This window comes from Sus scrofa, chromosome 8, assembly GCF_000003025.6.
Source record: "Sus scrofa isolate TJ Tabasco breed Duroc chromosome 8, Sscrofa11.1, whole genome shotgun sequence".
NCBI lineage: Eukaryota > Metazoa > Chordata > Mammalia > Artiodactyla > Suidae > Sus > Sus scrofa.
In genome coordinates, this window is record NC_010450.4 from 113,983,531 (window position 1) to 114,006,782 (window position 23,252).

The following is a 23,252-nucleotide window of genomic DNA, read 5'->3' on the forward strand; positions in this document are numbered from 1 at the left end:
TGGAAACCGGGACTAAAAAACTCAAAGTTGAAAACCGAAGAGGAAAAGAAATAGAAACAGAAGAGCAGCACTCAAAGGAAAACAGGTTCAAATTCCAAGAGTTCCCATCGTGGCGCAGCAGAAACGAATCTGACCAGGAACCATGAGGTTGTGGGTTCAATCCCTGGCCTTGCTCAGTGGGTTAAGGATTTGGCGTTGCCATAAGCGGTGGTGTAGGTCGCAGATGCAGCTTGGATCTGGCATTGCTGTGGCTGTGGTGTAGCCCGGCAGCTACAGCTTTGATTTGATCGCTAGCCCTGGGAACCGTATGCTGCAGGTGTGGCTCTAAAGAGACAAATGACCAAAAAAAAAAAAAAATCCAAAGAAAGCTCTCCAAGGAACACTTCTAAAAATGATAGGGCAGGTTTTAAAGGGAAGTTAATTAAAATGGCACCTTTGGCTTCTCCCTGAGAACGCAGCACTCAGGGCTGCAAGTCTGAGCACTGCCAATGCCCCAGGGCCTGCCTGGGAACCAAAAAAGGAAAAGTTTTCACATCTGACAGCCAAAGCAGGACAATGGAGGTAAGCTGAGTAATCCCAATAACAAGACAGAGGCAAGCATCCAACTTGTCCTGTCAGCAGAAACACAGGCACTGCAGGTCAAAGTAACACAACATCTGGAAAACTAAACACCTATCAGTCCCGACCAGGTTTCTCCCTATGTTAAGCACAGACCAAGGGCCAATACCTGAAATCACCACACACAAATCTGAACCTCCGATTCAAGAAATTCAAAGTAAAACAGAACAAATTTACAAACTACAGCAAAGGCAACACTGTGAGATTGTATGAGATTGTTATCACTAGGAAGACTCTTGGAAATGTTGTCTGGAAACTTGTATTTGCAGAGGGTTCATGTTCACTGTACCGGAACTATCTGAACAGTGTGGTTGACACGAACGCCTGATTTCCTTCTGGGAGTTTGGAATTTTGGTGCTTGTCAGGCAGGGGGTGCCTATGTGACCAGCCCAGATTAAAATCCTGGGCTCTGGGTCTTGAATGAGCATCCCTCACAGACAACATTTCATGTGTGCTGTCACAGCTTGCTGCTGGAGGAATGTGTCCTGTGTGACTTCACTGGGAGAGGACTCTAGAAGCTGGCACCTGGCTTCCTCCAGACTTTGCCCCCTGTGCCTTTTCCTGTTGCTGATTTTGTTCTGTATCTTTTTGCTGTAATAAGTTACAGTCATGGCTCTGACTATATGCTAGTCCTGGGAATAAACCGCCAAACCTGAAGAGGGAGGAGGGGAATTTGGTGGGGAACCTTGACACAGAAACCAAGAAAATAAATCTAAAATTCCAGATGCAAGAGTTCCCGTCATGGCTCAGTGGAAATGAACCTGACTAGCATCCATGAGGACGCGGATTCGATCTCTGGCCTCACTCAGGGGGTTAAGGATCTGGCGTGGCCATGAGCTGTGGTGTAGGTCAAAGATGGGGCTTGGATCTGACACTGCTGTGGCTGTGGTGTGGGCCTGCAGCTATAGTTCTGATTTGACCCCTAGCCTGGGAACCTCCATATGCTGCAAGTGTGGCCCTAAAAAAGATAAACAAACAAATAAATAAAAAAAAATTCTACATGCAGCTGATGATGAAAGTGAACTGCTTTCAGATGGGCACCCCTGCAGACTACTGATGGGGTACACTGTCTGCAATGTGGCTGCAAGCAGAGGTACTGGCTTGGGGCCCTTCTGTTTTTGTCTCAGCTCCTCTGACTGTCCCTCTGGAATAACACGAGTGATTTTTATCTTGCTCCTCTTAACCTCTGACATAGATTAGCCTTTGAACAGACCAGACAGGATTCCTCACATTCCTCCCTGCCCAGATCCCAACTTACTTTCCCACTTCATCCCCAGTAGGCATCGCTCAGGTAATTTTGCTCCTCAGTGGTAGGGGAGGAAAATGCAAGTACATCTGGGACAATACAGCGCCCAAGCTGAAGGGAACAGAGACAAAGAAAGACAACGCGGAGTTCCCATCCTGGCTCAGTGGTTAACGAATCCGACTGGAAACCATGGGGTTGCGGGTTCGATCCCTGGCCTTGCTCAGTGGGTTAGGATCTGGCATTGCCATGAGCTGTGGTGTGGGTTGCAGATCCGGCTCAGATCCCCGCATTGCTGTGGCTGTGGTGTAGGCCAGTGGCTACAGCTCCGATTGGACCCCTAGCCTGGGACCTCCATGTGCCGCAGGAGCGGCCCATGGCAAAAAGACAAAAAAAAAAAAAAAAAAAAAAAAAGACAACAAGGACAGGGGACAGGGTCCTTTTGCTTGGAAGCTTTATCATTCCACTGAGCAAACACAAAGAAAAAAAAAAAAAACACTCAATAATATTAAGTTCCATATGTGGAATGTCAAAAGAAAATAAGCTGCATGGTGAAGAATTCTGTTGAGCAGGATATCTCACAAGGCTGGAAAAGAGGAGAAGACCTAGGAAGAGCCAACTTCCCAAAGATCAAGGCATCAATCCTAATGAGGCAGCGCGGAGCAAGGGCACGAGGTGATACCACACCATCTCTCTAGAACGTCACTTTCAGAGTCCTTATAATCACATCTGACTGCGATAGTCCCTGGGCATTTTTTGGTCATGCTGCAGATAAGCCGTGATGCCATCCTTATGATTATTTAATGCTAGTCTCAGCACAGTATGTAATAGACACTGGCCAAAACCCAGCTATTAAGTCAAGGCTCTCCGGGCAACACTGCAGGAAAGCAAAGTGCACGTGTCATATGACCACATCAAAGTGACTGAGTATATAAAACTTGGTTACAGGTCTGCTTCTTTCCCATCTCAACCAGAAGATACAGGAGGCACGAGGATGGGCCAAAGCTCAGAAAGGAAGAGGACACACAGATCTCCTTTCCCAGTGTGGTACTGATCACACACCCTCTTTCTGCAAAACCTCCCTCAGCCCCAGTGCCTCAATGGTCTGAAAGATGCGGCTCCTGTGGTAACTGAGCTCAATTTTTCTTGCTACCTCAAATGACTGGAGCATTTTCTACAATGTGGGGCTCTCAAAAATGCCTCGGAGTTCCTTGGGGGCTCAGCAGGTTAAGGATTTGGCATTGCCACTGCAGTAGCTCAGGTCACTGCTGTGGCGCAGGTTCAATCCCTGCCCTGGGAACTTCCTTCCATACGCTGCGGGTGTGGCCAAAAAGGGGTTGGGGGGGAGCCTAAACTGGTATTTCTGGTCTATTGAGAAAGCAATCATTGTATACATCAAATAGTTATCCCTTTAAACACTTTTCTACTTCAGCTTTTCTTGCCTTGGTTAATGCACAAAGCTTCAGGAAAGTACAAAGGAAATCTTATGATGCAGCTGTTCCTCAGACATAGACAGAAAAGGACATTCTGGTTTAAACCCAAAGTGGGATATGGTTAGGATTCACTGGAGAAAAATACAGGCAAAAAGAGAAATTTAAATTTTTGACATATTTTCCATTTTATGGTAAGGCTCTTAGTTACAGGTCACAATTAACTACAGAGCAGTAAATCACCATTACAGCACAACCTCAAGTGATTTCAAGTTATAGCAGCACTTTCATTCTACCCACCAGCGAGAGCAACCCAACCCATGCTCGAGTTCCCTGTGATCATATCCAGCAGACATACCCAAGAGACACAGGGTTGGCAACATCTTGAGGACAACTTCCTGTCCTATTCATCTTTGTCAACCCCAGTGACTAGTCCACCGTGAGTACTCAATGTATATTTGTTGACTATACACATGATCAAACAAACCACATCTAGCCCACTGCCTGGTATGTATTAGATGCCTGATAAAATTTCCACAGGACAAGTCCAGTGTTCTTTGATTTTATTCATCCACTCCAAACGGGGTGGTAATCCTCTCCTACTGGTGGGCATCTAAATGACCACCACCAAGACAGAGTCGGGATGAAGACAGTTTGTCCCCCGCCCCCATGTAATCCACGTCCAACCCAAAAGCTGGATGACTTTCATCCCACGAAGGCTCAACAAGCTGACGCAGCCTGCAGCATGGCCAGGGGTGAGGCCTTCAAGCATGGCTTTTAGCTACCTGCTAATCTGAAGGCTAAAGATAGAAGAAATGCTGTTTTTCTTAAAAGCCAAATAACTGTGCTGGGGTATACACACGATCGGGACAGTGGGGAAGCCTTCAGATAGCTTGGGTGGGAGAAAAAAAAAAAAAAAAAGGCAGGTTATCAGAAAATGCTTTCCATCAAACGACCAATGATCACAGACAAAACATCTGGCTTCTGAGAGGTGGGCATTTTGACCCACCGCCCCAACATCTGTGCTCCCCTGAAGACGGAGGGGAACCACCATTTAGAGTAGCAAACTAGGACATCTCTACACCCATTCCTTGATCCACTGACTACTGCCCCCTGCTGACTCAACAACCGTGCTGGGTCTGTTCCAGGCCCTGGGATAAGGTGATGAACAAAACAATTCTCCTGCTCTCAGAGAGCTTTCACGTCTCATAAATTATCCCCTTTTGATCTTCATGACGGCCTTTGGGGGAGGCACTGTAACAAGACACAAAGTCTAGATGTGACTCTGAAGCCAAGGCTTCCTATATCCAGAGCTCACGTGCTGACTGTTTTTAACCTCGAAAGGCATGGCCGGATCCAAGGGGAACAGTTTGAGACAGCTCTGAGCTGAGCAAGGGCCAGCTTGTCTTCCAACTGGGAGACAGAAAAAGTCCTTAAGGCCCACTGACCATCTCCTCGACCTTAACATGGAGCAATGGAATGGGTGAGAAGGTTCAAAGACCTTCATTCGTGTTACCACTACCCTGAGGGGCCCAATCTCCTTGACAAACCCAGCTGCTGAGAACAATCCAACCTAATGTTTAATTAACCCAATGCCCCAACAGTTTCCTCGACCTCAACCCTACTTATGTCCAAAGAAATTTCTATCCACTATTCAAGGCCCACTTCAAAAGCGACCCTCTCCAGAACACCTTCTTCCAAAGGAATGTCCTCCTTTCTCTATTTTGAAATCTGAGAGAGATTTTTACTGCTGTTATTCTGCTACTTTACACCAAAGTCAGCTGTGTCATGTGGCTCTCTCCTCTTAGCTTTGAATCCCCTGATGGCAGACATTGATCTGGTCCTTGTAACCCCGAGCACTCACCACTTGCACATGGTGGCTGTCCAATAAATAACTGCCGAATAGCAGGTGCCTGGAGCAGAGTGGCCTCTGCCCGTGCTCCCCTCAGCCACACGCACGGCATTCCTTGCACTGCTTCCCGGCTCTGCATATCCCTGCCCTTAGGCTCCCTCCCCCAGAAAGCTCCTCCCCCTCACTGCTGCTTGGGGGACTCCAACTCATCTTTCATAATCCAAGAGAGAGGGTCTCCTCGTCTTTTTTTCTTCTTCTTTTTATTATATTACTCAGTGAATTTTATTACATTTACAGTTGTACTAGGATCATCACAAGAGAGGCTCTCGTCTTTAGTAAAAGCTCTCCCAGCCTCTAGCAGAGGTGACCCCTTCTTTGTGCCTATACTGATTTACAGATACAGCAGCTCTTTCCTGCAGGACAAATACTGAAGGAAAAGAGTGTGAAGCTGGTGAGAGCCATCAGCTACCAATGGCCTCTCGGTTATATAACGGTAGCCCAAACCCCAAGACGTGAATATAATATATAAATCAAAACCAAACTATTTCATGTTGTAAAAATCTCACAAATTTCAGAATAAAGGTCATTAACCAACTAGTGCATAAGAGAAATTCCAAATATGAATATAAATTAGATGTGGAAAAGCTGACCATCACCAACTCTTTTTTTTCTTTCTTTTTCGGGCCGCATCCCTGGCATATGGAGGTTCCCAGGCTAGGGCTCGAATGGAGCTACAGCTGCTGGCCTACACCACAGCCAAGGCAATGCAGGATCCAAGTCATGTCTGTCACCTACACCACAGCTCACGGCAATACCGGATCCTTAACTTACTGAGCCAGGCCAGGGATCGAACACACATTCTCATGGATCCCAGTCAGGTTCGTTAACCACTGAGCCACAAAGGGAACTCCAGACCAACACCAACTTTTTTTTTTTCCCAACACCAACTTTTGATGATGAACTCAAAATAATACCTAGAGACCTTTTCAAAAGGGGTACTGCATCATCTACTTCTTCGAGTCTGAAGCAGCTGTTACCACAAATCCCAATATGGAGTGGCCCTGGCACACTCCTAACTGCAATCCAACCAAAATTTCCTTTAAATATAAATTTCATATGCAAATATGTATACCCCTTTTAACATATACCTTTTTAATATCCATTTTTCCTTACCATAATAATATATATCCTATATGTAACATCATATTTTAAGTGCCTAAAAACCATATCTTGAAGTAAGGTATTTATTTTATTTTTTGTCTTTTTTTTTTTGCCTTTTCTAGGGCCACTTCCTGTGGCATATGGAGGTTCCCAGGCTAGGGGTCTAATCGGAGCTGTACCTGCCAGCCTACACCAGAGCCACAGCAACACCAGATCCGAGCCGCATCTGCGACGTACACCACAGCTCAGGGCAACGCCAGATCCTTATTAACCCACTGAACGAGGGCAGGGATCCAACCCACAACCTCATGATTCCTAGTTAGATTCGTTTCTGCTGCGCCACAATGGGAACTCCCTTAAAGTAAGGTATTTAAATCACTAAAACTTTCATTTGCATCAAGTGACATTCTAGATATGGAAAGCAGGAAATCTGTGTCTTTATGACAATTAGTTGGTGATACTTGTACTTCTTCCTCTGGACAGCGAGCAATTCAAGATCAGCAACCATGTATTACCTCTGACCTACCCCAATATCTAGCACAAGGGGACACAATATTCATGAAAAGAATGCATGATCTATTATTTAAAAGCTTCGATTTATAAATTATCTTAGAATAACCTCTCAGAGTTCCCACTGTGGCTCAGCAGTTAATGAACCCAACTAGTAAGCATGAGGACAGCAGTTCAATTCCTGGCCTTGCTCAGTGGGTTAAGGATCTGGTGTTGCCATGAGCTGTGGTGTAGGTTGCAGATGCAGCTTGGATCCTGAGTTGCTGTGGCTGTGGTATAGGCCGGCAGCTGTAGCTCGGATTCGACCCCTAGCCTGGGAACCTCCATATGCCACGGGTACTGCCCTAAAAAGACAAAAGACTGGAGAAAAAAAAAAAAAAAGAATAAATTCTCAAGAAATCATGACTGGTTTTGCTACTATGAACTCTTTACAACAAATTTTACATAACCACATTATTTTAGAATTATGAAAAAAACACACTACTAGTTTGAAAAGGATAGAAAGAAAAAAAAAAAGAGCTAATAATTAATTGGGGTCTTTAGTGGATTACCTAAGTGGAAAAAAAACTGCCACAAAAATGTCTCTGTTATTTCACGAGCAGGTCAACCGTTTTCTGGCACTGGTGGTTGAGATGCCAGGTAAAGGGGGAACTGGAGGGCAAGTGCTGTGTAATATTCAAAAATAGATTTATGCTTAATTTCTTCCCGCATGCCCACGTATCCTGCCCCATTTACCAAAGGGGCTGTGGGCAAGGCCAGAGACACATAGACCCCTGTGTTTGTATCCATCTGTGAGGGACACATATGTGAGTGAGGCCGAGGATGACCACGGACACATGACAAGGGCTTCCCTCCAGCACACATTTCTTCCCTGTCATAGTAGGGAGAAAGTGACGCACCTTAATTTCTCAACCACTGGGAGGTCAGAGACAGGCAACGTACATACTGTTCAGCTTTATTAGCTACAGATAGTCAAGACCATCAATATTTTTTTTGGCTGCACTCACAGCAGAAACAAGCCCTTGGACCAGAGCTCAAACCTGCACCACAGCCACTGTGACCTGAGCCACTGCAGTGACAAAGCTGGATCCTTAATCTGCTGAGCCACATGAGAACTCCAAGATTATAAATTTTTAGAGCAGGAAGAGCAGTGTGGTGACTTTCAAACTTTTTAGCCATGAAATCTTTCTTCATAAGTTCCTTCATAAGAATGTATACAGAAGTGGCTCAGTGGTTAACAAACCCAACTAGCATCCATGAGGACACGGGTTCAATCCCTAGCCTTGCGCAGTGGGTCAAGCATCCAGTGTTACCATGAGCTGTGGTGTAGGTTGCAGACACGGCTTAGATCCTGTGTGGCTGTGGCTCTGGTGTAGGCTGGCAGCCACAGCTCTGAATGGACCCCTAGCCTTGGAACCACCATATGCCCCAGGTGAGGCCCTGAAAAAGACAAAAAGACAAAAAATTGGAGCTGCAGCTGCCAGCCTACACCACAGTCACAGCAACACAAAATCCAAGCCACGGCTGCGACTAACACCACAGCTCACAGCAACGCCAGATCCTTAACCCACTGAGTGAGGCCAGGGATCAAACTTGTATCCTCATGGATACTAGTTGGGCTCATTTCTGCTGAGCTGCAACAGGAACTCCTGAACTGTAATTTTTAAATGGTTAAAATAAGTTTTATTTTATGTATTTTTTTTTAAATCACACACACAAAATTTTTAATCTAATCCGACACATCTTCATTTTACTAAGAAAGGAAACAGTAACTAAAGCAAAAAAAAAAAATATATATATATATATATATTCGCCTAAGATGACATATAGGCCCTAGAGTGTTCTAGCCAAAATGTACTTATAAAAGGTACTTCTGTCTATATTATTTCATTAAACTTCTCAATGGCTCCCCATGACCACAGAATAAAAGTTCCTACACACGGCATGCACAGTCTTGCAGGAAAGAGACCTACCTCCTCTCCAAACACTGTTCGATGTGGCTGGAAAGTCCACCACCACAAGGCCTGCAGGTCCCCAGGTCTGCCACTGCCTCTCACCCCCAGGCCTCTGCACTGTCCCCAACTTTCCTTCATTAACTAAGCCTGAGTGTCACTTCCAGACACTCAGCGTCCCCACCCCAAGAGCCTCTCGGACCCAGGCAGGGTGTTCCCCTGTGTTCATTAACACCCTGCAGACCCTAACCACTGCTCCTACCGGATGTGTTATGATCATCTGGTTAAGTGCCACCTCCCTCGCTCCCCTACTCCTGACTACATGCCATTTACCTTTGCTGAATAAATAGACTCTGTCTCGCTATTTAAGCCCTCGGGAAATGCTGACTGAACAAACACACCTGGTGAGAAGAGCCAAGATGAGATTAGGTCTCTGGGAAGGTCCAGGGCTCTTTTCTTCAGGGAAGTTTAGGGCCTCCCCTCAAAATGTGGAAATCATCATATCAGAGCTGCAGTTCAAGACGGAGCAGTAGGAAGATCCTGAACTCACCTCCCCCCAGACACACTGAGCCGACAGCTACGTACAGAACATTTTTCTCTTTCAAAAACACCTAAAGGTGGGCTGAGTGACAGCTATACATTAGGAAAAAAGAAGACCACATCGAGGTGGGTAGGAGAAACTGGGATACAACCTCATCATAAACCCCACATCAGAAGGACCCTGGAACCTGGAGCTTCTCTCTGAAGAGCAAAGGCCTGGCACCTACTGCAGGCACCCCAACATTCGGGACGTACACTTGAGATGATCCTTCAAAAAGTCTGGCTTTGAAAACCAACAGGGCTCATGTCCCAAGACCCACAAGACTCTAACAATCTGGGAGGCCACTCTTAAAGGGCTCACGTGCACAGATTCACAGACCCCAGGGCCCAGCTCAAAGGCAGCTGGTAGTGCCAGACTTAAAGTAAAGGCGGCTGGCTTGCTTATTTTAAAGTGTTGGCATGAAGGGCAGGCATCGAATTTAACACATACATCTCGAAGCCTGCTGGAACACTCTCTAGGGACGGAAACTAATGGGTAACCTCTCTGTGCTCTACCTGTGTCATGTTCCAGAGCACCAGCATCTTCTGGTGTGAAACTGTTACACGTGGCTGGTGCCCCAATTTCTGTGGCTGCTGCCTAGAGGGTGCCTCTTGACTGCCCATCTCTAGAGGCCAGGTGAGCCTGCATTCCTGGCCCCATGGAACTGTAATAATCGATGTCACCCACAAAGGACATACGCCCTCGTCTGGCACCCCAATTTTTGCTACTGATGACAAGGGACACCTCCATATCACTTGGCTCTGGTGGCCAGTGGGGCTTAGGCCTGAGGTTCCACAGGACTGTATATATTTGCATACTTTTAAAAGCTGATTTACTTGAGGGTCTGGCTTCCCATCAGCCTGTGAATGTAGATGCTAAGATTCTCCCCTTTGGGACACTAATAGGAGTTGGCACATCCTGATACTGAGAGCTATTAGAGATAGAAAAGGCTGCTTAGATGAGCACAGGAGTTGAGAGACAACCAGGAGCTGACGCAGGGTTGAACGACAAGGTTCATCTTATACATGAGGTCACTCCTCAAAGGCTGGGAGAGGTGGTTGTTTCATCTACTGTATAGAGTCAAGTAAACTGAACAGATGAAAGAACAAGATAAAAGCACAGGGAAAAAAACAAAAAACCTTAATAAAGTAGATAAGTAATGTACCTGATAAAGAATTCAAAGTAATGGTCATAAAGAGACCAAACTGGGTAGGAGAATAGATGAATACAGTGAGAACTTCAACAAAGAGACAGAAAATATAAGAAAGTACCACCAGAAATTACAGAGCTGAAGAATACAATAACTGAACTGGAAAAAAAAAAAATCAAAAAACAAAACTACAGGGGTTCAACAGAGTAGATAAAGCAGAAGAATCAGTCAGCCAGAAGACAAGACAGTAAAACTCAACTACTCAAAGCAGCAAAAAGGAAAAAGAATGAGAAAAGTAAAGATAGCTTAAGGGACTTAACTGTACAACGTCAAGTATACTAATGTTCATATTATGGTGTTCTGGAAGGCAAAGAGAGAGAAAAGGGGGCAAGAAAACTCATTCGAAGAAACAATGGCAGAAAATTTCCCTAGCCGGGAAAAGAAACAGGCATTCAGATCCAGGAAGCCCAAAGAGTTGCAAATAAGAAGAACCCAAGAGACCCACACCAAGACACATAACCAAAACGAGAAAATATCAAAAGCATCAAGGACATTCCCTGTGGCACAGGGGGTTAAGGATCTGGGGTTGTCACGACAGTGGCATGGGTCACTGTTGTGGCCCAGGTTTGATCCCTGGCCTGGGAACTTCCAGATGCTGCTGGAGTGGTCAAAAAAAAAAACAAAAAATAAAAAAAAGGGCAACAAGAGAAATACATACCCCAATAAGACCAGCAGCAGATTTCTCAGCAAAACCTTTGTGTGCCAGAAAGGAATGGCACAACGTATTTAAAGTGCTAAAAGAAAAAACATGCAATCAAGAATACGCTACTTGGCAAAGTTATCACTGAGAGTGAAGGAGTTCATTACTACTGAACTGGCCTTACAAGAAATATTAAAAGGACTTCTTTAAGCTGAAAACAAAGGGCACTAATTCGTAACAAGGTAAATATACAGTAAAGGTAGTGGATCAATCATTTATAAAACTCATATGAAGGCTAAAAGACAAAAATAGTAAAAACAACTATGACTACAATAACTAGTTAAGAGATACACAACATAAAAGACGTCAAGTGTGACATCAAAAACATAAAACAAGAGGGAGTCATAATGTTGACTTTTACATCATCATTAATTATTAGAGAAATGCAAATCAAAACTACAAGGAGGTATCATTTCACATCAGTCAGAACAGACATCATTAAAAAGTCTACAAATAATAAATGCTGGAGAGGGTGTGGAGAAAAGGGAATCCCCTTACATTGTTTGTGGGAATGTAAATTGGTGCAGCCACTATGGAAAACAGTATGGGGGGGGGGTCCTCAAAAATATTAAAAACAGAGTAACCCTATGATCCAGCAATCCTGCCCCTGAGCATATACCTAGACAAAGCTGTAATTCACAAAGATACATGAACTCCTATGTTTACAGCAGCACTGTTTAAAACAGCCAAGACATGGGCGCAACCTAATGAGGTTCAACAGAGGAATGGATAAAGAAGATGCGGAACGCACATACAACGGAACATTACTCAGCTGTTAAAAATGGAAAAACCAGGAGTTCCCGTCGTGGCACAGTGGTTAACGAATCCGACTAGGAACCATGAGGTTGCGGGTTCGGTCCCTGCCCTTGCTCAGTGGGTTAACAATCCGGCGTTGCCGTGAGCTGTAGTGTAGGTTGCAGACGCGGCTCGGATCCCATGTTGCTGTGGCTCTGGTGGCTACAGCTCCGATTAGACCCCTAGCCTGGGAACCTCCATATGCCTCGGGAGCGGCCCAAGAAATAGCAAAAAGACAAAAAAAAAAAAAAGGAAAAACCAGAGTTCCTGTCATGACTCAGTGGTTAGTGAATCCGACTAGCACCCACGAGGACTCGGGTTCAATCCCTGGACTTGCTCAGTGGGTTAAGGATCCAGTATTGCCGTGAACTGTGGTGTAGGTTGCAGATGCGGCTCAGATCCTGAGGTGCTGTGGCTCTGGCATAGGCCGGCAGCTGCAGCTCTGACTGACCCCTAGCCTGGGAACCTCCATGTGCTGCAGGAGCGGCCCTGAAAGACAAAAAAAAAAAAAAAAAGGAAAAACCACCATTTGTAGCAACATGGATGCACCTAGAGATTATCATACTAAGTGAAGTCAGAAAGAGAAAGTGATTAAAGAAATATATTACTTACATGTAGCATCTAAAATACAACACATATCAACATATCTGCAAAACATAAACAGACTCACATAATAGAGAACAGACCTGTGGTTGCCAAGAAGAGGGGGATAGGAGAGGGAAGGGCAGGGAGTTTGGGATTAGCAGAGGCAAACTATTTTTTACAGGATGGATAAACAACTAGGTCCTACTGCATGGCACAGGGAACTATATTCAATATTCTATAATAAACCATAATGGAAAAGCATATGAAAATACATATGTATAATTGAGTCACTTTGCTGTACAGTAGAAATTAACCCAACACTGTAAATCAATCATACTTCAATAAATTTTTTTAAAATAATGTTGAGCTTTAGCATAGGATCAAACTTAAGTTGTCATTAAAATAGACTTATAGATACAAGTTGCTATAAACATAAGCCTCATAGTAATCACAAAAAAAATTAAAAGTCCATGTAGGGAACTGGAGAATATATATATATACATATTTTTTTTTTTGTCTTTTGCCATTTCTTGGGCCGCTCCCAGAGGTTCCCAGGCTAGGGGTCTAATTGGAGCTGTAGCTGCCAGCCTACACCAGAGCCACAGCAACGCCAGATCCGAGCCGCATCTGGGAGCCACACCACAGCTCACGGCAACGCCGGATTGTTAACCCACTGAGCAAGGCCAGGGATCGAACCCGCAACCTCATGGTTCCTAGTCGGATTCGTTAACCACTGCGCCACGACGGGAGCTCCTGGAGAATATATTTGAAATATATATAAGAATTCATAATCAGAACCTATAAACATTTCCTATAAATTAATGAGGAAAAAAAGACAACATTAATAGCAAAATAGGAATGAAATCTAATAGCATATTATATAAGACTATATCTACATGGCCATAAAACATATGAAAAGGGGTTCATCTCACTAGAGCACAGGGAAATTCTAATAAAAACATAATGAAACGTCACTACACCACCAGAATGACCTAAACTTTGAAGGAACAACAATATAAACCTACAGACCAAGAGTTCTGATGGCAGAACTGTTAAGCTGGTACAACCACTCTGGAAAAATGTTCAGCATTATCTACTGAAGTTGAATATATTCATAGCTTGTAATCCAGCATTTTCGCCCAAGAGAAATGTGCACACATACATATCAAAAGACAAGACTATGACTTTCATAGCAACAGTGCTATAAGGGTTAATTCCTGCAGGTCTAGATTTAGCCTGAGTTGTTTTGCTGAAATTCTTGCATCACAATGACCCATCCCTGGTCAAGGCATGAAACTTACAAATTTACAGTGTTGCTTTGTAACCACAAAGTTTTGGGGTGGTTGATATCAGCGTCAATACTGTTTGTTGATAAGTGATATTGATGATTCACACCTAATTTGATTTTTTAAAATTACATCACTGAAGGCTCCTACTTAGAAAAATTTTAATGTGTCTTAGATGCAAGAAAACCAATCACACTCATTCTTGTCAAATTATTCAATGAATTATTCCCAACACTCTGAGGAGATGGTGGTGGAAGAGTGGATCACAAAAATAAAGAGGCTTTTTTTTTTCCTCCTCCCACAGACATGTTATTTTTTCTATAAACATGGAGGACTCTTCCTGGCATCTTAATTTGAATGCCAATAATCTGAATCAACCCACTGAGAACTCTTATTTTAAATGACAGTGACCTACACACTATAAGGCCTTGAGGACAAGCAGTCTACGATGGAAAAAAAAAATTTATTTGCAGGCTATGTCCTCAGCTCCATGACTTTTCCAGCCTGGAAGATGGAAAGGCAAGCTTAGCCAGAGAAATATTTTTAGACAAGGGTGCTTCAGAGCTGTAAAAATAGACCAAGTGAATAGCATACTTATCAAAGCCCCTGAGTACTCCAGCCATAGGGCCAAGGAAACACGCCAAGCAGAGTCTTGCTAGATTTCTCAATTTTTGCAAACATATCACAAGATTTGAAGCAGCTCCTCTGAAGTATAACTTGAGTGGTGAATTTGTGAAAACTACATCAACTGGTCCAGTGAGGTGCTCCTTGGGCCCATACACTACAGGAGGGTTTCATTTCGGCAACATTACACTCTCTTTGAAAAATCACAGTTACCTGTCCCCTCTGCCACACCCAAATTCTAACTTCTTAATCCCCTAAGAACAAATACAAAAGAGTCAGTGCTCCCCATGAGGCTGCTGGGCCCCAGAGGCTACTGTGCCTTTGCATCAAGGCCTGCCCTTGAGTTCTCATGATTTGATCCAGAGAGGAAAAAAGTCATAAATCAGTTGCATCTCGCAGAGCTGCCAAGTATGAGTTTATCATTATCTCTGGTTGTGCAATGCCTTAAACTCCGCCATCAACACGAGTTGTCAACACTAACTTCAACTGTCAGAAAAAGGCATTCTGCCGAGACTTTCAACCGCCACCAGCTGGCTTGTTCTTAAAACAGTTAAGTCTGGAGTTCCCGTTGTGGCTCAGGGGAAGTGAATCTGCCTAGCATCCATGAAGACACAGGTTCAATCCCTGGCCTAGCTCAGTGGGTTAAGGATCTGGCATGGCCGTGAGCTGTGGTGTAGATCGCAGACACAGCTCGGATATGGCATTGTTGTGGCTGTGGCGGAGGCCAGCGGCTACAGCTCCGATTAGACCCCTAGCCTGGGAACCTCCATATGCCACAGTTATGGCCCTAAAAACCAAAATAAATAAATAAATAAATGAAAAAAAAAAAATTTGAGTTTGGTAATGTAGAGAAAATAAGTTCTTTCCTCGGACCCTCCACTCCCATCTCCCACAAATTCTGGAAAGGACATGGGATAATGGGATGTGTCACTGGCATCAACTAAGTCTTAGTTACATTTAGGAATCTTGTAAAGATGCTGCAGGATGGACACTTTCTGAGTGGAGGAGAATGTTGCAAATCCTGCTCTCTGGGAAGATTGATACGGCGATGTCTGTTAGGATGAGTGCTTTTTTTCTACTAGAGTTTGCTGAAACGAATCAATGAGGAGGCTTCCACAATAATTCAAGTAACAATGCCTGGTCTAGGAACTAGAAAGAAGGCAAGAGCCCTGTTCAGAGGAGGAACGCCTGAGAGCCCTCTGCAGCACGGAGGGCACAAACGGCGACCCCGTCTTCGGAGTGCAGAGTGGCTAGAACAACAACGGCATCACAGAGGGAGGACACGCTCTGAGAGAGCCGGAGGGGACAAAGAAGTCTTGCGAGGTGAGTCTGTGCCTATTACGGGCAGAAAGATGGTAGCAGAGAATGGAGGTGACCAGCAGGTGACTCTAACTCTGAATCCAGAGCTGAGGAGAGGTTAAGCTAGTATGTGTTGATTCCAGACACCCACAAAACATCCCCTTGCCCATGGAGGCCACACTTCTCCCCACAAGATAGCAGAGGCCAGAGGTATGGTAGAACTGTGGTCATCTCAGCTTCAGGGATCTCCAGCCAGCAGAACAGTAACTGAGACCCAAGTTCCAGCCCCAGCCCTGCCTCTGACCCCTGACCCCCAGTGCCATTTCTGCAGGATGATTATTATAATGGCCACATGAAATGACAGACATTAAAGTACTTTGGACAGAATAAAGTGTCACAGCTGTAGAGTGTTTAAGTGCCAGGCGCTGTTGTAAATGCTTTATGAGTATGAACTTACTGTAATACCCACGTACGAGTAAACAAAGCGCGACAATTATCTTCCTCAACAACCCCCACCATTTGTCTTAGTCTTTAGAATTGTTTGAACTCTCCATAGCTCCCTATCATATCTCCAAAGACAGGAAAGAGAATCTAAGAGAGGAGTCATCGCTGGATTAGAGCTGATGGATCTACACAAAAGCAGCTAATGTTTATGGAACACTTACCACTGAACATGCTGGGAGGGCTCTAGGCACATGGCTCATTTCTCTCTCAGAACAGGGCATGAGTATCAATAGTCCCAGATACGGGAAGAAGCAGAGGGGGGTTATGTGACTCACCCAAGGCCCCCACAGCCAGGGGAGGAAAAGGATGGGATCCAAACTCCAGCAGCCCCCTCACGGCCTGCTCGCTTTCAAGTGTTAGGCCACCACTCTCCAGAAATTATCGCGTTGTTGTTAGCACAACCCAGCGGGAGATAAAGAACAGAGAGCAGCAGCAGCAGCTTCCCCGTGGTTCCAGGAAAGCTAGGCCAAGGCAGACATGGCGAGAAGGGAGAGGAAAGGCAATGAGAAACTCAAGAACGGGGCAGGTAACAGTGAGGTGGATCTAGGACGTGGCAGAGAAAACCCAAAACCTGACTGAGGCACCATTTTTGCTCTGCCTTGACCAAAGATACACCCTGGCATTCTTTTTTGTCTGTTAGCCCCACCTCTTCTACAGGATCTCCAGCCCCATCCCAAGTCCAATGACTAGCACGCTGACAGCTGGTTTTACTGTCACAGTACATTATAGAGATTAGAGAACAGCCCAATAACGAAATGAGCAACAACAGGGGAAATGAGAATAGAACTTCAGGGCAAACATGCATCCCATACCCTTGAGGACAACGTGAACACCTGGGAATAAAACTATTCCTCCATAGAGAACGGTTAAGAGGAGAGCTTAGGTGTTCCCGTCGTGGCTCAGTGGTTAGCGAATCCGACTAGGAACCATGAGGTTGCGGGTTCTATCCCTGGCTTTTCTCAGTGGGTTAAGGATCGGGCGTTGCCGTGAGCTGTGGTGTAGGTCGCAGACGCGGCTCGGATCCCACGTTGCTGTGGCTCTGGCGTAGGCTGGTGGCTACAGCTCTGATTTGACCCCCACCCTGGGAACCTCCATATGCCTCGGGTGCGGCCCTGGAAAAGGCAAAAAGACATAAACAAACAAACAAATAAATAAATAAATAAAGCGAGCTTAAAGCCAGGTGACTGTGCCAGTCTCCTGCCATCCTGAAGCTTCTCCTAGGCCACTGCACTGTTCTCAAGCAAATTTCAGCAGAGCCATGCTCGCTGTAGCTCCAGAAAATAAAGCCAAACAATAGAAAGCAACTCAGATCACGCATCTACACAGTACCAGGAGATTCAGAGTTGGGGGCAGGGGAAAGAGATGGGTGAACAAATTCGGCAGCTGGGGAGACGCCTTCTGGTCCACTTGAGTCCTCATCAAGCATTGCAGAGTAACGCAAATGTTGGGGAAATGTACATTTGTAGTTTAGAGTGTACACACACACACACACACACACACACACACACACGCACACGTATGTTTTTAACAGCTGAAGGGGCTCTCCCCAGGGGGGAAGAAAATGCAGATTTTTTTTTTTTGTCTTTTATCTTTTTAGGGCAGCACCCATAGCATATGGAGGTTCCCAGGCTAGGGGTCCAATCAGAGCTACAGCTGCCAGCCTACACCACAGCCATAGCAATGTAGGATCCGAGCCGTGTCTGCGACCTACACCACAGCTCACGGCAACACCAGATCCTTTACCCACTGAGCGAGGTCAGGGATCAAACCCGCGTCCTCATGGATACTAGTCGGGTTCGTAAACTGCTGAGCCACGATGGGAACTCCCAAAAGTGCACTTTTTGCTTGTTGCTCTTCAAGACCCCCCCCCCAAAAAAAAAGCTTTGGGTGAGAAGAGCCCAGCTCCAAGCTTCCAATCTCCTTCAAGATGCAAACTATCTCACTTCCTCAAAGAAGTGCAGTGCACTAAAAGAAAGGCTCTATCAGAGAGCCAGGAAACCCAGCCCCTGAAATGCCTTTCCCAGGGAGCCTGCTGGCTCCTTACCAGTAACTTAATCTATGAGCTCTCTGGGCTGCTCATAAGAAAAAAGGCAGAGCAGGAAGCAAAGCATAGCCCCAGTCTACAAATTGAAGACATGCACAACTAATGCCTTTCCTCCTTTTCCCTGTCCTTTACAAAGCAAAAACAACCTGTACCCCACTTCAAGGGTCATTTACTCCTGGAAGCTTCTCTGCTGGCCTAAGTATCCAGCTAAGGATAAATTGGCAGTAAGACCCAAGTCGGGAGTATATAATGGGCAAACATACAAAATAAGTTAACCTTAATTAAATATTAACCTGCAGTCTAAGGGATTTTTTTAAATTTAAAACAAACAAAAGAAATGACAGGCAAAGTAGATACTCTTGGAAAATATAAATGAACAAGTGGTCTGTGCGCAGACCAACCACATACAATTAAACGCAGACCTCACTTGTCTTAAATTGCCTAATTGCTTGAAAAATGGATCAGGCTCCCACAAAAGCTACTTAATTTTTTTTCAACCTACTCAGCATGAACTGGAACATATGGCAAAAATGGTGCATTTTTAAAAGACTAAAATGGTAAACAGAACGACACCTTGATTAAAATTATAACTACTTCACGTGTTCTCTTGTGGCGAAGAAGGTTACACATCTGGCATTGTCCCTGCACCAGCTTGTGATGCTGCTGTGGCACTGGTTCGATCCCTGACCCAAGAACTTCCACATTCCGCTGGCGCAGCCAAAACACAAACAAAATGAAACTACTTCAGAAAGCGTTCAGGAGAGTGAAGCTAAATGCAAAGTAGTAGCACGACTTAGATGTTAGTTTCTGGTTGTGTTTTTAAGGCTTTACTGAGGATGAGTAGTAGCAAGAAAGGAGGGTAAAAAGTGTCTTTTCTCTTTTCAGAGGTCCCTGAACAAACTGCAGCATCAACTGCAACTGCCTTCAAGATGAGGCAAGACGGAACAGAACCACAACCAGAATTCTCTGTCTAAACACTTCAGGCCTGACACAGGTGCAAGGATCAGAGATGGGCAGAGTATGAGGAGTGAATGACAAAAGGACAAGGATAGGGCCAAGGAAGTAATAACCCTGAAGACAACTAAGGTTCCGGGAGCTCTTACTAGATGCCACATGCCGTGGGCTAATTCATTGAATCCTCTCCATACTCCTAGAGGCTGGTACTAGCAGTAGCCCTACCTCAAAGAGTACAGTACAGCAGGGCAGAGAAGTAACTTTCCCACATTAACACAGCCAACCAGCCAACGTGAGGCAGAGCCAGCAGAGGCTAGCCCAACTCTCCACAGTGAACTGGATCCAATCTGCAGATGAAACACATCATGTAAGTCATCTGTGGCACTGAGTAAGCAAAACAGATTTACCCTCTGCCAAAAGCTGTAGGCCAAAGAACACAGAGAATGAGGCAATACTGCCTCAAACAGCAAGCTGCAGGATGGAGTACAAAAAACGGATCAGCTAAACCACTGAAACCAAGCAAATGCCTGACGGTGGCATACAGAGACATTCTGCAGGAAAGAAGGGTTCCTCTCCACAGAACTAAAGCTGTCACCCACAGTGGCTGAGGCTCTTTTAAAACTTCGTTATGTAAGGACAGAACTACTGTTCCCTACAACTGTCCACTGTTTAAGCTTCTAGTCTTTATCAATGAGTTGAATGACAGTTCCATTACATTTCCAACCTGTGGGGTAAAAGCTCTCTTTTTTACCCCTTAGGTTTCAAAAGGCCCTCCCCATTCAACTACTCAATGATTTGATTCACAAGTCTGAATTGGTCTCACTGTGCAACTCCTGCCTCCTTTCTCAAATCAAAGCTCCAATACCATACCTAGAATTTTTGGTGTGCCTATGTCTGCCTTTTTGTGTAGCACAACACTCTTCTTTAGCCAATAATAGATACAATATTCCAGGAACTGAGCAACCTAAACTTGTACAAAAGCTGAAGTGAAGCTTTCTACTTAATTTCTAATCCTCTTCCACTTCAAGGTACCATCAACAATAGATTTTGGACCCATCTCCTATATTGTTATTGGGGGCTTAAGGCCCTAATATCTTCTGAAATGTTGTTTAGATGTTTCTAAACAAATATGTCATTTTCTTTACCTGCCACAACAAATCTCACTCTCACAGCACAGAGAGATTTGGGTGGAGTAGCGAGATACAAAATGTGCTCTTTTGATTATCATGTAATATAATGCATGGAACTTTCAGTTAAAGAGACTTACTCCTCCCTTTCACAAATAATAAAGATTATGAGGACACCATAACCCAGCATTCAGAACATGTACACAATAAAAAGAGTCCCAAAACATGATCTGAAAAGAAATGGGAGCCTGTCAGAAGGATAAAACATTAATGAAAAACAGATTTTAGGAGAAAAAGCAACCAAATTAATAGTTGTTTAAAAAAAAATAACAACCTGCAGGGTGGGAAAAATTAAGATACATAATGACAATAAAAGATTTTTCTAAAAAGCAAGCACAGAAGCAAGGACTTGGTTGGAAATAGAACTAAGAAAAATTAATCTTTTTCAAAATTGAAGCCACTGAAGGTACTTCCCCCCCAAAAAAACTAGATCAATGCCTCCCCTGTCCAACAATACTAGTAGCAAGGGCTGAAATGCTAAGAAGATAATCAGCTAGGCTATGAAAATCACGGTTCCCCAATACAACCTGGAATGTAACCGCTAAAAATCAATAAAGTACAAGTACCACAGTATCTAGATAATAACTGCACAACTGTCCCTGAATCACAGCTCAGGTGGAACAGGGCAGAGTCCTGAAGATCCACAGCGAGATTAATGAGCTACCCCTTCAGAGCCCTTGGCCCCTCTACCTCCCGCTCCCACTCTCCCCAGCACCAGAGGGCATTAGGTCAAAGAGGCCCCGCGCAGCAGCAGCTGGTGGCGTCCCAGGGCCTCACAAGCTCCGATAAGATAACTTTTACAAAATGCTACAAAAGTGCTGACTACTATTAACCTTTGTAATCCAGCAAGCATAGGAAACACTCGGAAGAAGACCATTTCGAAGAGCAGAAAACTACTCTGACAATAACTGCAGAATTATTTAAAAAAAAAAAAAAAAACCACCGATAAAAATTAAACCCGATCGCAGTCCAGGTCTCGGGACGCACACCCTCGGAAACGGAGGCTCGGCCAAAAGACACCAGATCTTTGAGGGAGTGCAGACTCACGGGTCTAGGCATTTCAACTACACGGGCAGGGGGACAGGGGAGGAGGGGAAATTCTCCAGGTCTCTCGGAGCTACACCCCGCCGGGTCGCGGCCCGCCAGAGCTCTCAGGTTAGCGTAGGCAGCAAGGCGAGCGGAGAGCGCTGCCCGCCGGGCGGCCCACCTGGGCAATGCCTGCGCCCATCAGCCCGCCGCCGATGACCGTCACGTGCTTGACGAGGATTTTCTTCGCCGAGGCCGCGGCGGTGGACGAGGAGGACAAGGAGCGCACGAGCTGCCTGGTTGCGAAAGCCATGGTGCAGACGAAGGCGGCGACAGCAACAAGACCGGGCGGAGAAGGTAACCGCAGGCGGCTGAGGCAAGAGTAGCAAGACGACCCCTGGGCTTGGACACCCAGGAAACCCAAGGTCCGCGCGCCCTGGGCGTGGCTGTGCGTCTCCGACGACAGGGCGGAGCCTCGCGATTCGCTTTTCTCATTGGTGGAGACCCCAGGGGCCGCGTTCGAACGTCGGAGCGCGGCGTCTCCGCCCAAGTGGGCGGGCACGGCCACAGCGTTGCGCTGCTGAGCTCGCTGGCCGGGCTGTCCCTCCGCAGTCAGAGGGAAGAGGAGGGGCAGTTAGCGCGCCCATCCCCGCGCAGGCCCAAAGCGGAGGGCGGCCTTATAAGGGGGAGGATGCGGTGTTGTTTTGTTAAATCCTCGCTTAGGATGCTAGTGCATAACTCGACCCTGAATAAATACGTGTTATTTCGGTTTTGATGATAAGAGACTCCCAAATGAGCACCTTCAGTTCACGTCATCAAATAACCAAATCTAGGAATTATTTCGGCCTTGTGTACATTGTTCCTGATAAAACGGAAGGAAACGAACTGCTCGGACGCAAAGCAAATGTCTAGTAACCCATGAATTCCAATGCAGAGATCGGGGTCAGAGAAAGAGAGTTGATATTGCCCATTTCCACTTTACAAGTCCTGAATGTGTGAATGGTAAGATCAAAGAGAAACCTCTGTGGAGATAAAAATGGAAAGGAAAGTCTTTCAAAGTACTGGAAGACTTGATAGTAATTAGGCCAGTAGTCCCCCTCCTGTGAATAATTCCTAGTTACTGTACTTTAATAATGAAGAATTTTTTAATTAATTTATTTATTGTTTTAGGGCCGCACCTGCGGAATATGGAAGTTCTTGGGCTGCCGGTCAAATCAGAGCTGCAGGTCCTGGCCTGCACCTCAGGCACAGCAAGAGGATCTGAGCTGCATCTGCGACCTACTTCGCAGCTTGTGCAATGCCAGATCCCTAATTCACTGAGGGAGGCCAGGGATCAAACCACATCCTTGTGGATACTATTCAGATTCTTAACCTGCTGAGCCACAGTGGGAACACCTAGTAACACAGAATTTGTATTATTTTTATATTATTTTTGAATATGTAATAAGGACCCACAGACTCACCATCCAAAGTCAGCATCCTCCTGTTGGAAGTAACTTTCATAGTAAATACTATGTTCACCATTCCTTTGCTTTGATCTCTTTTTTTTCCCTTTCTTTCTTTTATGGTGGTACCTGGGGCATATGGAAGTTCCCTGGCTAGTGATGGAATCCCTGCTGCAGCTCCAGCTGTGGTGAAGCCGGATCCTTTAACCCAGTACACAGAGAGGATCAGAGGTGCACCTCTGCAGCA

The 23,252-nt window shown here is 45.3% G+C and overlaps 1 protein-coding gene across 1 annotated transcript in view; it reads right to left on the reverse strand.

Moving 5' to 3' along the window:
• HADH (hydroxyacyl-CoA dehydrogenase) overlaps nt 1–21,980 on the reverse strand; it is a gene marked incomplete at its 3' end in the record, with an annotated part of 52,950 nt that extends 30,970 nt beyond the window's left edge. The window contains 1 exon segment of the mRNA NM_214331.1: nt 21,742–21,980. Coding sequence (NP_999496.1) covers nt 21,742–21,873 — 132 coding nt within the window. The 5' untranslated portion in view covers nt 21,874–21,980.